At 42.9% G+C, this 17,528-nt stretch overlaps 1 protein-coding gene across 1 annotated transcript; it reads left to right on the forward strand.

The window, feature by feature from the left end:
* Positions 1-11,093: 11,093 nt before the first annotated feature.
* Positions 11,094-16,214, forward strand: LOC1271732 (post-GPI attachment to proteins factor 2-like). Its single transcript, XM_061651847.1, has 6 exons — positions 11,094-11,556; positions 13,662-13,796; positions 14,006-14,167; positions 14,267-14,372; positions 14,454-14,672; positions 15,438-16,214. Exons 1-6 carry the CDS (start codon positions 11,269-11,271, stop codon positions 15,596-15,598), a joined length of 1,071 nt encoding a protein of 356 aa, XP_061507831.1. The 5' UTR covers positions 11,094-11,268; the 3' UTR covers positions 15,599-16,214.
* The last annotated feature ends 1,314 nt before the right edge of the window (positions 16,215-17,528 follow it).

The raw sequence follows: 17,528 nt of genomic DNA on the forward strand, positions 1-17,528 counted from the left end.
CGCGCATGTAATCCTTCGTGGTTTTCGTTTCGAACCAATCTTATTCTATTAGTGTTCATGTACGTCTATTTACAATCTAATCTTAATTCTAATTTTTCGATGCAAATCTTAATCCTAATTCATATTTAATAACTCCTAAACAATAATTCAACGCAGGACGTGGAAAGATCATCTGCATCCCTAACCTTTTTTTTTTTTTTTTTTCTATTCGTTAAATCGTTTGAGTCGATTATTATGTACTCTTTCGAGTTTTTTCCCATTCTTTATAACGCACGTTTGTGCACTTGGTATGTCAACCACTTCATACGGTCCCTTCCAAATACTTTGCAGTTTCTGGCCCGTGCCAGTAGCATTATTCCTCATCAATACTAATTCACCCCACATGGGCTTCCAATCGTTTGCTCCACGGTCATATAGTTGTTTTCGTTGTTCCTTTGATAGTTTTAAATTGTTTATGGCCAGTTCGTGCATGCCTTTCAATCTATCCTGTAGTTCTTCACAATAATCACCATAATTATGCTTATTGTCCGATTTATAAACTGAAGTCGGTAATCTCGCTTTTCTTCCAAACATTAATTCGAATGGTGTAAATCCAGTAGAATGATTTACCGTAGTGTTATACTCAAACATAAAATATGGTAACCATTCATCCCATGTTTGAGGTTTGCCCTGTACATATTGCCTTAGATATGTCTTCAGTTCTCTATTTGATCTTTCTACCAGGTTAGCTTGTGGGTGGTAAGCGCTAGTGTTAATTTTTTTTATCTTTAGGAGCTTGCAGGTGTTTTTCATAACTTCGCTCATAAAATTCGTTCCCTGATCTGTAACTATTTGCTTAGGAGTGCCATGTACACAAATAATTCTTTCCACAAAACTCTGTGCAACTGTTTTAGCTTCTTGATTTGCTAATGGGGCTACGGTTAGGTATCGCGTTAAGTCATCCTGCATGACAAGCCCATATTTGTTTCCTGCATTTGATTCCGGTAGGACTACTATGTCGACGAAAAGCTTTTCGATTGGTACCCCTGACGTGGTCGTTATTTTCAACGGAATTCTGTTATAGCGACCAATCTTGTTCATCTGGCATGATCTACAGCTTTTAACGTACCTCTCAATATCTTTGTACATGTTCTCCCAAAAGAACATATCCTTAATCCTCTTCTTCATTCGTCTAACTCCTACATGACCTCCTAAGGGTGCATCGTGAAATTCTTTGAGAATTGTGTCTATTTCCTTTGGTTCTATTTTTATTCGATCTAAACCGGGTGTGTAATTTTTTAGTTTGGTTTTATCTATTTGCTTTATGTTGTTTAACCTCTCCTCCCTCCGTAGTTCATTTTCGTTCGTTTCTTTATCTATATTCATTTTTCTCAAATCACCCCAATGATCTTCTTGTTCTTCTTCGACAACCTTGTCGTTTGTAATGTTGATTTGATGTTTTTGTTTATCTTCTATACCCTTTTGTTGTTGACGTGTAATCACAGCCATTGTACTATTTGTTTTTTGTACTTCTTCTACTTCTCTCAACTTTACCCCAGGGAGTCGTGAGAGAAAATCAGCAACCACATTTTCTTTTCCTTTTTTATATCGTATCTCGCATTGTACGCCTTGTAGCCTCAGCCTTAACCTTGACAATATTGGTGAATTTTCTTTGAGGCGCCAGATGGAAACTAAGGGTCTGTGGTCTGAATATATCACAAATTTCTGCCCGTATATGTAGTGTTTGAAATAATCTACGGCCCAAACAATTGCTAGTAACTCTTTTTCGATTGGATGGTACCGATTTTCCGCTCCCACAAGAGTTCTACTAGCATAAGCGATTGGTTTATCCATTGTTTTTTCATTCGATAACACAGCACCAAGCGCATAATCACTAGCATCTGTGGTAATTGTGAAAATGTCATCATAGTTTGGTCGTACGAGTAAGGGTTCTGAGATAAGAAAATTTTTTAGTTTGACAAAGGCCGTGTCACACCTTTCATCCCAATCGAACTTTGCATCTTTTTTAAGCAGTTCGTGCAAGGGTTTCCGGACGTCTGATACATGAGGTATAAATTTGCCATAAAAATTTATCGCCCCCAGAAAGGACCGTAATTCTTTTAGGGTTTTCGGCGTTTGCATTTTAATTATGGCTTCTACGTTTGCTTGCGTGGGCTTGATACCCTTCTCGCTGACTGTGTGGCCTAGGTAATTAATCTCTCTATGCAAAAGTTTGCATTTGGTAGGTTCTATTTTAAGATTGTGCTGTCTTAGTCCCTCTAACACCTTAATCAAATTCAAATTATGTTCTTTCACTGTTTCCCCAAACACAACAATGTCATCCAAGTACACTAATGCTTTGACCGGTTGAATTGTGTAGATAACCGTGTTCATTAAATTTTGAAACGTTGATGGACTATTTTTCAAGCCCATGGGCATTCTGGTAAACTCATAATGCCCCTTCAACGTCGAAAATGCAGTTTTTGATCCATCTTTGGAATCTATGGGAATCTGAAAAAATCCCGATTTAAGATCGATGGTTGAGAAATATTTGCTATTCCCTATACTATCCATAATGTCATCTATCCTAGGGATGGGATAAATGAAAGGCTTCGTTATTTCATTTAGTGCCCTGAAATCTACTACAATTCGAAATTTCTTTTCTTCATTCCCATTTCCCTTTTTTGGTATGCACATAACTGGTGCGTTCCAAGGGCTTTTGCTTGGCCTTATTATGTTCTGCTTTAGCATTTCTTCTATCTGGTCTTCCATTATTTTGTTTAAAGCAGCAGGGAATCTATATTGCCTTTTGTATATAGGGATGTTTGAATTTGTCTCTATTCCGTGTTTTGCTGCTTGTGTATGTGTCAGCTTATCACCTGGCAAGAAAAATATGTCGGTAAAGTTATTAACAATTTTTTTAACAATATTTTCCAAGTCTTTTTCTAGGTGGTGAAGGTTGATTTTATCCATCAAAGCATCGTATCTTTCACTCCCACTGATTTCTGTGTGTTCTTTTAGCTCCAGTAAATCACAATCCATGTCTTTCTTTTCCATGTAAGGCAGACACTCCTGGATTTCTACCTTGTTCTCCACTATGTGTTCATCAGAACAACTAATTTCCTCTATGTTTTCAATTTCACGTTTAGGTTTAATTAAGATTAAGCTTTCAAAATGTTTCCCTACATTGAAAATATACTTGTGCAAAAAATCTGCTCCGATTATACCAGGAACCCCAAGTAATTTTACTATATAAAACTTTGTTTTATACCTCGAACTGCCAATGATCAAATCTAACACGATAGAGCCTATGGTTTTCGATACCGTTCCATCGAAACTTGACAGTGTCAAATTATCTGCAAAGTCGATGCATGAAGCCTCAAACAGTTTGGCTGATTCCCAGCTCAAAGCATTAAAGCAAGCTCCAGAGTCGATCAAAAAACTTAACACTCTCTTCTCGATGTTCTCCACTAAAATTGAAACCATAGGTTTACCTTCGTCAGTGAATTTAACATTCAGCTTTTCGTAATCCTCTGCCTTTTCATGCATGCTAAAATGAAAGAGATCATTAATCACAGGATCACTAGCGTTTTGTTTTCGATTGACTAGTGACCCTTTGTTCAGTTTTTTTTATACTGGCTATGAAGCGATGCTTGAGCAGATGGGTCTTGGCTTGGTTTTGGTTGTTGGTATTGGTTGCTCCTGTAAGGGACAAAATACCTCGGAGGACGAGAAAAGTTGTTACTAACATTTGATATGTTTGGTTGTATTGCTGTGCTATTAAATTGTGGGTTACCGAAATGATTAGTTTCCATGTTATTTGTGTTCCATGTTCTATTATGTCTGTATTGAGGTTGCGTTGAATTGAACCGTGAGTTGTAAGCACTATTGTCGAAACTCCGGATTCTAGATTCTTCTAGCTCCACGTTTTTTGATTGGGACAACCTTTCTTCAATATTTTGGATCTGCTCAAGTTGGACTATTTCGTCCGCCAAAAATTCTAACAATTCTTCGAATTCAAGATGCTTGTTTAAACGTGCTTGTATTTTTAGATTTTTATCCCGTAATCCTGCTAGAAAATGTATGCGCAAATTTTTCATAGCATAGGAATCCTCTGTTGTGTTATGATCGTGATTGATAATGTGTTCTTTTAATTTTAAAGCTCTCTCTTTAAATTTTATGAACGGTTCATTTAACCCTTGCTGCAGTGTTTCTACCTCATGAAAAATTTCCTCCAAATTAACTTTTTCATAAAATAGTTTTACGAGGTTAAGTTTCACTTCCTCCCATGTTTCTGCGTAAATCCTATTAAATAGCGAAGCAGCTTTCCCTTTCATTTTCATCATAACCACTTGAACTAATGGTTCTTCGGATTCTCCTTTTGGGATTTGTTTCGCAAAAAAATTAGCTTGGTATAAAAACCCATCCAATTCTGCTGGAACCCCTGTATATTCAGGTATGCACTGAATGGCCATATTTGTCGGGAATTCATACACCATTTTGTATATTGTGTTGTTTAAGGCCTTTTCGAGTTCGAAGCTTTGATCTAAAAGCTCTTTCCTAACTGATGCAAGGAGTTCTTTGAACGTTCCTTTTTTCTCAACTTCTGCACTTAGATCACAGTCCAATTTTGCTGAGTTAAAAGCGCAATTATTCGGCTTTATGGATTTATGCAAATTTTGTTCCGAGCAAACTTTAATATTGCGGCTCCGAAGTTCAACGACCCGTTCACACATTCCCCTCTTAACTACACTAAGGTGTTATGATATTTCATTCACTAACACTAACTAATTCACTAAATCCAACAGTATTGTGTATGTATATATATATATATATTTAATCTAATTTTTATTAATATTTTTTTTTATCTAAAAATTGAACTAAAATGCTAAAAATAACCCACCACCAGTATTAAAGTTTAATGTTAAATTTAAGATTTCAATGCTTATTTTAATAAAATTTCACGAAGTATATTTTAATATTTTATTTATTTACCGCCAAAAATTGAGAAAAATTTGTGCTTTTTTTTCTTAGGCCCATCGAAGGGAATGTGCTTCAAGGAGCAGAATTTTATTTCTAATCACCAGATTACTCACCAAACTTTTACCACAAAACTATTTTTTTTTCCACTATTGAAACCTTCACCGATTATTATTAGTAATAAACACTCTTTTTTTTTTTAAACAGTTTCTACCACCAGTCAGAATGACTTCCAAGCAATTTGCTTTTTTTCCGCTGTCACCAGATGAAAAGACTAATTATTAGTTTAAGTTAGAATCTAAGTTTTATTTTATTAATCCTTCGATCCGCACACCAAGACCGTCACCAGTTAAGAGAGCTGCAGTTTCTCTCCAGCTCGTTGATCACCCCGATATATTCTCCTCTTCGTCATCTTCGGCTTCGTTTATCCGATCGGTCGCTCTCGTTGTCGTTGTCCGCCTCCTTATCATCGGCCGCCGTATTCGTAGCCGCCGCATTAAAGCCGAAATCGTTGCGGCCAAGCCAAGGTCGCTACACTAGGTACAGTGGAGCGCCGTTTATCCGGGTACCTTTTATCCGGCTTTCCGTTTATCCGTGCTGTTGAGAAATGACAGTTCAATACAAAAGCGACATTGGGTTATGAGGAGGATATTTGAAAAAGCGGTTATAAGAGCACATTGTCATAACAAAAACACTATAATTCATGGCAAATTTTAAAAATTCTCTTTCGAAAAACATGAAGTTGATGAAAATTGGGTTATTTTTATCAAATAATAAGAAAAATTTCCAAAAAATAACCAGAAATTGGTGATAAAATATATCATTTGACCCATTATCCGTGTTATTCGCTTATCCGGGCGAAGTCAAGTCCCGAGAAGCCCGGATAAACTCCACTGTAGTTGGAATTGGAATTCTTCTGTCAAGATTGATGCCAGCGAGTGATTTGACTTGACAATTCTACGCGCTAGTGTAATAACGCGCAGCGAATCAGAAATGGGATTTGTGGCAATTATTGTTAAAAAGCCACCCAAGTGCCACAAATCCATTAAACGACCACTTAACATCAGGTTAAAGTATGGTGGAGCCATCTGCTGGTGTAATAGTCAGCCAGCGGAGATTTCCTCGCATTAATTGCTTTCACCTTCCTTTTGTACTGTTGTATGATTTCGCATTGAAGTGATGCATCGCTAGAGTTAGAACAGCAATACGATTGTTTAAATACTAAACTCCAATGTGAAACTACCATTACCAAGGCAAGCTAGAATTGAATCATACTCGATGGTGTTGATACCACAGTATCTAACCTCATGGCCATTTATATTGAGTTTTGCTCCAATATATTGATGCTCGGAGATTTAGGAGAACCGTTGTTACGAAAGTGTTTCACACGAAAGAACTGTAATTATCAAGTGAGGCGATAACTTCTATCAGTCAGGGCGCTCTGTTGATGTCAGGTTAGATGTTAGAATCACTTTTCCAAGCACAAAGTGTGGGGCAAATTTTGTTTACGAATAATTGTGCAAAATACTACCCAAGCGCCACAGATTAAGCTTAAACGACTGGAAAATTGAATATCCATAGAAAAAAATGAAAGCTCCACAGCTTCATTGGTTTGATCAATAGATGGCGTATTAAAACTGATTATTATATTGCTATCCTTTTCTTGCAATGTGTTTCGGCAAGTTTCATCTTATCATGACCTATATAGCTTCTAACTTTCCGAGCAAAAATCTATATGAATGGTCGTGTGGTCAGATCCCAAGCGCCACAGATTAAGCTTAAACGACTGGAAAATTGTATATCCATAGAAAAAAAATGAAAGCTCCACAGCTTCATTGGTTTGATCAATAGATGGCGTATTACAACTCATCATTATATTGCTATTCTTTTCTTGCAATGTGTTTCGACAAGTTTCAATTTATCATGACCTATATAGCCTTCTAACTTTCTGAGCAAAAATCTATATGAATAGTCGTGTGGTCAGATTCACGGGTATCAACACCAACGACCATTACTCAAATCTCACTTGCTTCAGTGCTGGTGGTTTCCATTGGAGTTTAGTATTTAAACAATCGTATCGCCGTTCTAGTTCTAGCGATGCATAACTTCAATGCGAAACCATACAACAGTACAGAGGAAATGAGAAAGCTCTCCTCCAAGCGAGGAAGCTCAACTGGTTGGGTATTCCACAAACAGATGGCGCCACCAGCTTTTTTGCTAGTTTTAGAATGCATGAGTCGTTTGCCGTCTGCTAAACGAAGTCTTTCTATATTCCGTTTAGGTAGAGTGCTTGAACCGTTTAGAAGCCGTTTAGTGGTCGTTTAGTGGATTTGTGGCACTTGGGATACGTGGGTATCAACACCAACGACCATTACTCAAATCTCACTTGCTTCAGTGCTGGTGGTTTCTGTTGGAGTATAGTATTTGTTCGTGATCGGCCCTACGTTGTGATATTTTATGTTAAAGTGCAGTGAAAAATGCTCAGGGTTTAAAGGTGACCGTTAGGCGTACGCGTCAGTATATTCCGAATCCTTTAATGACAATGGTTGACAATTTTGTTCTTAGCCTAACGGACCTAACACTAATACATCGACAATTCAAACGAACGCTAACGCTTCACCCAGTGAAAATACGCACACAATATGCTGGATGAACGTAGCCCTAGCTGTCAAAACGCAACAATAACAAAAAACGTAAACAGTATTTAAACAATCGTATCGCCGTTCTAGTTCTAGCGATGCATAACTTCAATGCGAAACCATACAACAGTACAGAGGAAATGAGAAAGCTCTCCTCCAAGCGATGAAGCTCAACTGGTTGGGGTATCCCACCAACAGAGAGCGCCACCAGCTTTTTTGCTATTTTTAGAATGCATGAGTCGTTTGCCGTCTGCTAAACGAAGTCTTTCTATATTCCGTTTAGGTAGATTGCTTGAGTCGTTTAGAAGCCGTTTAGTGGTCGTTTAGTGGATTTGTGGCACTTGGGTATGGCAATTCAATTTGTCCCACGTCTTAAAATAACAAAAATGCGATAAGTGTATATAATATTGTGCGTTGAAATTGAAGGAAGAAAACACAAAAGGAGGTCTGGCAGTTTCTCGTCTGTGGCAAGGCAGTAGGCGATTCATTTTAGAGATGGCGCCAGTGTTTAACGTATTTTAATTCGAAATACGTAGACAACTTTTGAAGCTCATTTTGTTCCAGCTGTTACGTACCAGCATATTGTCAAGCAGCATTCGAGCAGTTCAAAAACATTGGCAGCACTGCCAACGTCATCGCAGCCGCACTCGTGAGTGCACCACAATGGCGAAGCAAATCGAGAGACAGAAAGAGAGAGAGAGAGAGCGACACGCCAGAGCAAACGAGAAGCACAATGCACCCTTTCGGGAGAGGGAGAGCCATTTTCCTGAGGGTTGTTTTTTTTTGTTGGAAAATGGGCAAAACAGAAAAGAGAAGAAGTAAGAAATCAAAGTTTCCCACACACACACACACGAACGGGAGGGAGAGCAGGCGGGAACGAAAGGGAAGGAATGAAAGTGAAACAGAGCAGCGAGAGCGCAACGTTTTCCTGCGAGCGTGCCTTCTGGAAGAGTGCTAGAAAATACGCTCACACACACTCATAGTGGGATTTTCCGTCTTCCGTCGATCCAGGGGTGAATTTTCCGCTCTTCTCTAGAGCGTGGCGCGCTATACACACAGAACACACACACACACACACACGAGCAGTATTTTTGTTCCGCTCTTCTCTCCCGACTGGGCAGGCCAGCGGATCAGGACGAGCGGACAGAGCGTAGTGCGCGCCTGGGGAAAGGGGCAGTTTGGAGAAGAGGACGAGGAGGGGGAAAAAAAATACTCGGAAAAGTCGAGCACACACATTGCTACGTTTTCGCGGTGGTTCGACTAAATGCTGCAGCAGCAGCAGCAGCGGCAGTGGCAGTAAATTCGTATCGTTCGTGCGTTCGTTACGCGCCGTGCAAACGCAACAGCAGCAGCAGCAGCAGCACTCCAAAAACAAGCTGTTTGGGACAGGCCCAAGGGGGGGTAAATCGGTCGGTGGAAAAGCGCAGCTGAAGCAGCAGGCTCCGTTTTGAGGGCGTCCGATGGTGGTGGTGCGTCCGGTGGTCGCGTTGCCGTAGCGAAGACGTAGCGGACCCAACGTGGGCAGGTTCGAAATTTTGCGCTGCGCTCTCCGTGTGTGTATGTGTGTGTGTGTGTGTGTGTGTGGTGATCTGCGGCGCGCCACGGGTGGAAAAGCCACGCCAAGCAGCGCGGGGAGGTAATTATTGCGGCGGCCAAGGAGAGTCGCCCCAGCCCACGTCAGGCCTGGGCCGGAGGGGCCCGCTGCTCGGGTGGACCATTTGGTGCGGAAAAGCACTGGAACGGTCCTGGAGCGCGTATGTCCGTGTCTGTGTGTGTGTATGTGTGTGTGTGGAAATCAACCAATTTTTCCAGCTCATTCTTGGTTAAAAGAATATTCTGCAAACAAGAGAACTGATTTAGCTGAGCGACCAGCGAGGAAAAGTTGTGGAAATTTGTGACCCACCGAGAAAAGTGGGCAGGAAAATTCTTCAACAAAAACGCATTTACACACACACACACACACACACGCAGAGGCAGTGCTATGTGATCACACGCGCGCGCATACACCCGCAACACAAACCTCGCCGATGGGGGCGAAAGGGGATTGTACGGGGAGGGGGGTGTGTAACGGGCGGGAGGGGGAAAACGGATGCTTGTTTTGCCGTGGTGTGTAGACCTATGCCAGTGGCAAAACTGGAAGGTCCTTGCCATGGTGCGCACAATGCTGCGTGTGTAGCTGTGTTTGTGAGTACGTGTGTTTGTGTGTGTGTAGGCTCCTTTTCACACGCAGTTTTGTTGTCCGCTACCAGTGTGCGCCTGTGTATGTGTGTGTATGTGTGTGTGTGTCCTTTCCGGGTGTTGTAGATCCTTGGCTGGAAGGAGAAGCTTTTCTTTTTTCCTTCACTTTGTTTTGGGAAAATTGCACTCCCGCTCTAACCCCGTCTCTCCTTCTATCTCTCTCTCTCTCTCTCTCTTCTCAAATAAATTACCACCACGCACTACAGTAACAATTCACCCACTGTGCTCGAAATTATAGGAAAAAAGTGTATAGGGCTCCGCTCGAAAAAATTGGAACCAGCTGAAGGACGGGAAAATCAGCGTTTTCCTCCACGTTAGACGCAATTTAGACGGAGTTTTGGCATATCGTGTGTGTGTGTTCGTGTGAGTGTGTGTGTTTGTGTGTCTGCCATCAACACCCTTCCCTTTCGCGCTCTGGGGCAGCAGGAGCTGCCCGGAAGCCATCCGCCAATCAAGCCCCAAACGCCAACCAAACGCAAATAGCGCCACCAATCAGAGCAAAACAGAAGGTTTCGGCCGGCCAGCAACGTACGTGACCAGCCGGAGAGCCGCTCGTTATCTTCCCCCCTCTTCGCCCTCGGCCACCGTACCCCGCGTGGTAAGTAAAAGGGTTTCCCATCGATAATTACCTAACCCGCTTACACGCGTCGGTCGGTTAGTGTCATTTCGCGTAAACAAACGCGATTTTCGCTCGGGGTTGGCGCTGGAAAGGGGAACCGAGCAGCATCATTTTGTGTGGCCACCTTTGGCCGCCTGCCAGCCGTGCGTGCGTGGTTTTTTGGACCATGCAATGTCTCCCCGACTGAACGCACAAATATAGAACAGCACGCACAGAGCACGCAGCTGTAAACACGTTAGCGCTGCACATTACAGGGTATTCCAGTGGTTCTCATAGTAGTGGGACACTCTTTCCTATTGGAAGTGAACTCCATGTGTTAGAAATTGGACTCTATGGGACACCTTTTGAACAGGCTCCTTGGAATTTCCTGTTTGATTTGTGTGACAAGGGTGCTATAGAGTACAATTCCCATTACATTACGTTCATTTCACGTAAGAAGGAATCAATGAAGTGTCCCACAGCTATGGGAACTCCTGGAAAACCCTGTAGCACACGCAAGCTGAATGTGTCAACACGCCGCGAACTGCACTTTGCATTCTGTTTTGTTGTGCACTGCTTTCTCTGTGTGTGTGTGTTTTATAATGTAAACTATTTAAAATAACTCATTTGTTTTCCTCTTCACCTTTCCCGGTGAACCCTTTGCTTCCAGGGAAAAGGGGAAAAGGAGGAGTGATACCGGTACTGCCTGGTGTCTTCAATCCCCCCCCCCCCCCCTCTCTGTCTGCCCAGGCGCCCGGCGCCCCAAACGTAGCCCACGTGCCGCAGCGAGGACGCAACCGGTCGACGCGCGCCGTCAGCTCCAGCCGCCCGACGATGGACGCGACGGTCGATGGGCGGGTGCCGCCGGACGATCCGGCCCGGACGGCCACCAGCGCGCCGCCCAACTGTCCCCACAGACCGCAGGAGCAGCATCACCCCCAGCCGCACCAACAGCAGTGGAATTTGACGACGGACAACGCACACGCCAGCCTCCCCGGTGCCATCCAGCGAAAGTCGCGCAGCAACGACCGCAGCAAAGAGCGGGCCGAACCCGGCCTCGAACCGGCCGACCACTACGGGGACGATGGCGGAGGGCCCCGGGGCAGGGACTCCAGCGATAAGGTAAACGAAGATGAGGCCTCCCCCGGGCAGGTTTCTACCGAATTTGGATCACAGGCACCAGCAGAGTATTTATAGAAACCTCCAAGCCGCTGCCACGACCGCTTAAGCTGTGGTTAGAGGTAGCGGGACAAGTCATGGCCAGTGCTGCAAAATGTCATGAGCATCACGAGATATACACCAACGGAAAAATGCCGAACGCGACGTGCGAGTGCCTGAGTCAACCCCGATACTCTGACTGACTAGCTGAGCTTAATGAAGTCACAAGCATAATCATGATTTTTTCTGGCTATGAACAGTGCTTCCAGTCACCAACGCTCATGACTGAAACGAAGCTCAAATCAGCTCACATACACAACTGTGATGATCAGCGATGAGACTCAAACAGTTGGTGGACCAATCACATGCTTGATGTCATTTTGTGCAGCACCCAACTCTTGGTCACTCACTTGGTCACGACATTTTCTGTCGGTGATAATCACGACATTCTTGGAATATACTCCCATGCTCAATATAGCTTCCAGCTTTCTCGCTCTGTCTGGTTTGATGGTCTGTCGGAGCCTCTGCCAAACAGAGAGAGAGAGAGAGAGAAACAATGCTCATTTTGTTTCTTGGAACCACTCGCACGCATCGCATATCTCATCATGATCAACGACTGAAAATGTCACGACCAAGTGACTGACCAAGAGTTGGTTGCACACAATGTCACCAAGCATGTGATGGTCGCACCAACTGTTTGAGTCTCACCTCTGATCGTCACAGTAGAGCTCGTGACGCAGACATTACTTTGTTTCAACCGGAATTTGTTCAGTGACATTTTGCAGAACTGATCACAGTAAAAAAAAAGTCATGATATAGTGATTGACCACGCGTTGGTCGCAAACATTTCACGAAGCATGCATTGGTCACACCAATCGTTTTGAGTATCACATCTGATACGTGACGCTGACGTGTTTGAGTACGTGACGCTGATATGGATTTTGTTTCAATCAGATTTTTTAAGCCATCGACAATGACATTTTGCAGCACTGGGCATGGGTGTAATTTTGAGCAAGTCTTTAAATGCGACAGTTTAAATGCCAGATTGGATCTGTCTTTTTTCGGGGCGATCAAATGAACGATAACATGATTCATTTGACACGCATGTTTGATGTATTCTAGCAATTTTTTTCCATTTTCATACGATAATCCACGGAAAATTAAAGTCGGACAATGACAGTGAAGGTATTTTTACTTACTCCAAAGTGGTCTGCTCTTATGGAAATGTCCATCAACAGAGCTGTGATAGTTCATACAATCCTTGGCGCTACATTTTGGCTCTAACTCACTTATTGTTGTCTCTAAGGCACGAATTATTGCCTCTAAGGCATCCATTTTTGTCTCTAAGGTATCCAGTTTTGACTGTAAATCATTTGCTTTGCTTACGAAATTTTACCTAATGTCTAAAACAGTGTGTTCCACACATACTCAATAACATCAAAAACAAAACGGTTTTTGGATATTGTATCCATATGCAAAACAAAAACTTTTAATAGATTGACCGATATTCGACCCGTTCGCCAAAGAAGCGTTACTAAACGTTACATCTCAAATGACCACAAAAACGCCTTGGAGTTTTTTCAGTGTGTGTGTGTGTGTGTTTGACAGTCGCCCATAATGATCCTGGACCTACTGTCTCCACACACCTTTCTATAACGAAACACAATAATAATAACCCAAAATCCAAAACGTCTTGTTCACTTCCACGCTACCTCTAATCGTACCTTTACCCGTGGGAAGGGAACTCTGTTTGGAAGTTCGCAAAAACTCGCCCTGGTAGAATACTGTACGATCTACCTCGGGCTCGGGATCGCTCGATTCACTGTTAGTTTGTTTTTAATACTAGCACACCCTTCTTTCCCTTCCCTAACACCCTGCAAAAATAACGCTGTTTGTTTTGTTTTGTCGGGTACGTCCCGGTAGAAAAACCGTGTAGAATATTTAAAATAACCGCACTTCCGGGAAGCTTTAGAGTTGGTTGTGTACACTACTATAATCTTTCTCTCACTCTCTTTCTGTTTCACTCTGTTTATTTGCTTACGTGATGCGTCCATCGGTGGCGTCGGTAGCTTGTGGTGCACCTCATCATTGGCTTCCGTGATATCTGCGTGTTTACACTAGTGCTACCGCTCGGTACCTTGTTCGTATGTTTCGTCTCCGCTTATGTCTTCCAGCCAGAGGAAATTCACGAGACGCACTGTCGGGTATGAAGTTACTTTAGAACTAATTGATGTTATTCCTAGCTGTAGTTGTAATGGTGTGAGCGGTAGTGACTGTTATACTGTCCAACAGTCTCTCACGCCATTAACCAAAAATAGACACATGCATGCGATATGAGTAGATTGATATCAATAATTGGGCAGGCAATATGCTAGTTTACTAAACGACTGTTACTTCCCTGATGCCGTCCCAGGTGTACAACATCATACCGTCAATCAGTGCCATCACTGGCGTTAGTCCACAGCGGTACCTGTGGCGTGTGTCGATCGCACTCCACATCGGGCCGCGCTTCATCATTGCCTTTGTCTACCGGAACTGGTACCGTGCCATGGTTGCCGGACTGAACGATCCCGCCGTAAGTATCTGCAGTAAGAGGCAGAGTCCTCTGCCCATTACACATACACTCTCTCTCTCTCTCTATCTATCTATCTATGTATGTGTGCCTTGCCAACAGCGTGTGACGAAAGCCTGCAGGATGATAAACATCGTCTACTGGCTGAATTTGGTCGAGATCAGTGCACTATGCGGTGTCACCTACATCTCCAACAAGGAAAACTATCGTAAGTAGCGCTCGTAACGGTCGGTGCGGAACGCCACTGTCCACAACACTGATGCTTACTGACCTTCCACTACCCTCACAGCACTGCACGAGAAGGTGTTCATCATCTTCATGACAACCTCGCTGTCCTACATGCTGGCGACGCTGAAGCTGCTCAAGATCCTGCAGCCGGACGGGCCGCAAACACCGAACGAGGAGTCGTCGCTGCGCTACAAGCAAGCCTTCTTCGCCCTCTCGATCGCGAGCACGGTCGGGTTGATACTGTTTTTCCTGAAGCATCGCTTCCTGTGTCAGGATCTCGGTACGGTGGATGGACCGTGTGCCACCAGTGGCCTGCACTAGTGGCGGGAGCTCGGTATCGGAACTGCCCGATTCTGAATCCGAGCTCGGAATCAATTCTGGAGCCGATTCCGATTCCGTCTTCGGAATGAATTCTGGAGTCGATTTCGATCTTGGAATCGGTTCTGATTCTGGAATAGATTTCAATTCTGGAGAGGATTCCGGATCCGATCCGGATCCAGGACCAGAGCCGATTCTGGAGCCGATTCTGGAGTTGATTCCGGAAGCGATTTTAGAGTTGATTCCGGAGCCGATTCCCGAACTGATTCCAAATCCGACTCCGAATCTGAAATCAGAATAGGTTCCAGAATCGGAATCGTCCCGAGCAACGCAATTTGTTCTGGAATCGGCTACGGAATTGGAATTGGTACCGCAATCAGATTCTGGAAATGAAATCAGTAGATTCGAAAACGAAAGCAGTGTAGAGACCTCTATGAAAATCAATCGGATACATTAGGGCTAATACCGTCAAAGTGGCATAGGACCTAAACGCCTATTCTCATGGAGATGCCGAAACCGAATCCGACTCCAGAGACACTTCTGATTTCGGAGCCAATCCCAGAATTGACTCCTATTGCGATTCCGGGGCCGATTTCGATGCTGTAGATGATTCCGGAATCTGATTCCGAAACTAGTATCTGGGAATTGGCTCCGACGAAAACTTAATTTTCCAGCACTAATCGCGCTCTCTCTCTCTTTCTCTCCCGGTGTCGTTCACCCGGTGCAGCATTCAGCTGGTTCGCACTGTGCGAGTACATCGTCGCGTCCGCCAACATGGGCTTTCACTGCACCACGATGCTGGACTTCCCGACCGAGCACTTTCTGATTGCCAAAAACGCGAAGCAGTACAAGAAGCAGCAAACGTCGCTCGGCTGGAAGGTGGACTGAGCGGGGGCACGGGCCCGAACCCAGACCGCACCCGATCGAGCGTAAAGTGGGCGCCGGGTCGGCACGTGTACACAGAACCCTACTACTACTACAACTACTATTACCACTATTACTACCACACAGACACCCTCACCCACTTTCACAGTGATTGTAGTAACTTTTATGTGTTTCGTTAGGTTTGTTTTCTTTCCTCTTCTTTCGTTTCGATTTTGTTGTTGTTTCGATTGTTATGGCGGCCGGTTTGCTGGGCGGGCCCGAACGTACTAACGGCGTCAGCCATTTTGAACATTTAAATGTGTGTGTTTCCTTGATCCTCGCCCACAAACACGGGCACGATCCGTCGTGTGGGGCACTTATGCGTAGTAAACTCACACAGGCGGCGAGCTGCGTGCGTAACGCCGTTACCGTAACGCTGGTGCTATTGTAACGCAATAGAGCAGCAATAGCTGAGCAGGTCGTTGAACGAGTGCGTTGTCACGTGGGGTCGTCCTTTAATCCACCTGACCTTTTAGTGCAAATGCAAAGGCGGAAGGTGTCTCGATCTAATAATATAACATAAATTTATATATTTGTATACATAGAACTATATAAGTATATATACATATGCATATATATATATAAATATATATATATATATATATATATATATATATATATATATATATATATATATATATATATATATATATATATATATATATATATATATATATATATATATATATATATATATATATATATATATATATGCAATATATATATATAGACCACGCTCCTCCCACTACCACACATCATGTATGCGTATATGTATATGTATATAAAATATATATACTGTTATTTTGTTTATTATTATAACGATATATCTTGTGACGAGAAAATGAGTAATAGACACACCCACACATGCAGTAAAAAAGGTAAATAAGTAACAAAAAAAAACCACTCCACACCACACACACACGCATGATTATTATTTGGACACCTTCATCCGGTCCCACAACACGTGCTGATGCGAAATGTAGATGTATATACATGTGCACATATACACATGTAAGTTTGATGGTTAAATTAAACGATTCATACCACTTTATAGAGCGAAGCAGGTAGACAAAAATGCAAACTTGCCCAGACAAAGTGGAAAGGATCGAGATGACAAAGAATTCTATAGAAAGAGAGAGAGAGAGAGAGAGAGAGAGAGAGAGAGAGAGAGAGAGAGAGAGAGAGAGAGAGAGAGAGAGAGAGAGAGAGTTAACGAAGCTCTTATTTTCTTTTACGCCATCCACCAGCTAGAAACTAGGGACGTCTACTACACACCCTCTATATAGTGCCATGTTTGCGAGGAACGTTAGTCGTTTACTCCATTGTTCCGCGACAAATCACAAAAATGTATACACATAGACACACACACACACGCGCGTGCTCGTACATATACACACACTAGTAGATAATATGCAACAAAAAAGCATAAGTTCCGACACTCTAACTCTTCCGAACTCTCATACGTACAGCCGAGGTTGCATAGCAGTGTAAGAAAACTCACGTCTACATACTTTAACACAGACACACACACACACACAAACACATATCAATTTAATCGGCGCAAGAACTCGCAAGGAGGAGGCTCGAAAAACTGCAAAACAAACAAATAAGAAAAAAAAACACAAAAAGCCATTTATCGCTAGGCATACCTAGCTAAAGCAAGCACGCAAACAAGCAAAGAAGAGGTGGAAGAAAAAAACAAAACTGAATGAGAAGTGCAACAAACATTAAAAAAAACAAGAAGAAAACAAACAATCGAAAAAAAATAAATAAAAAACAAATCTTCTGCAAGCAGGACACACTACACTCTTAATCGATACGTAAATGCAACGCACAATTCGTAGGTAGCAGGCAGCTTCTCGAAAAAGTCGAACGGTCGATCAAACCTAACGCC

Source organism: Anopheles gambiae, chromosome X, assembly GCF_943734735.2.
Source record: "Anopheles gambiae chromosome X, idAnoGambNW_F1_1, whole genome shotgun sequence".
Lineage (NCBI taxonomy): Eukaryota > Metazoa > Arthropoda > Insecta > Diptera > Culicidae > Anopheles > Anopheles gambiae.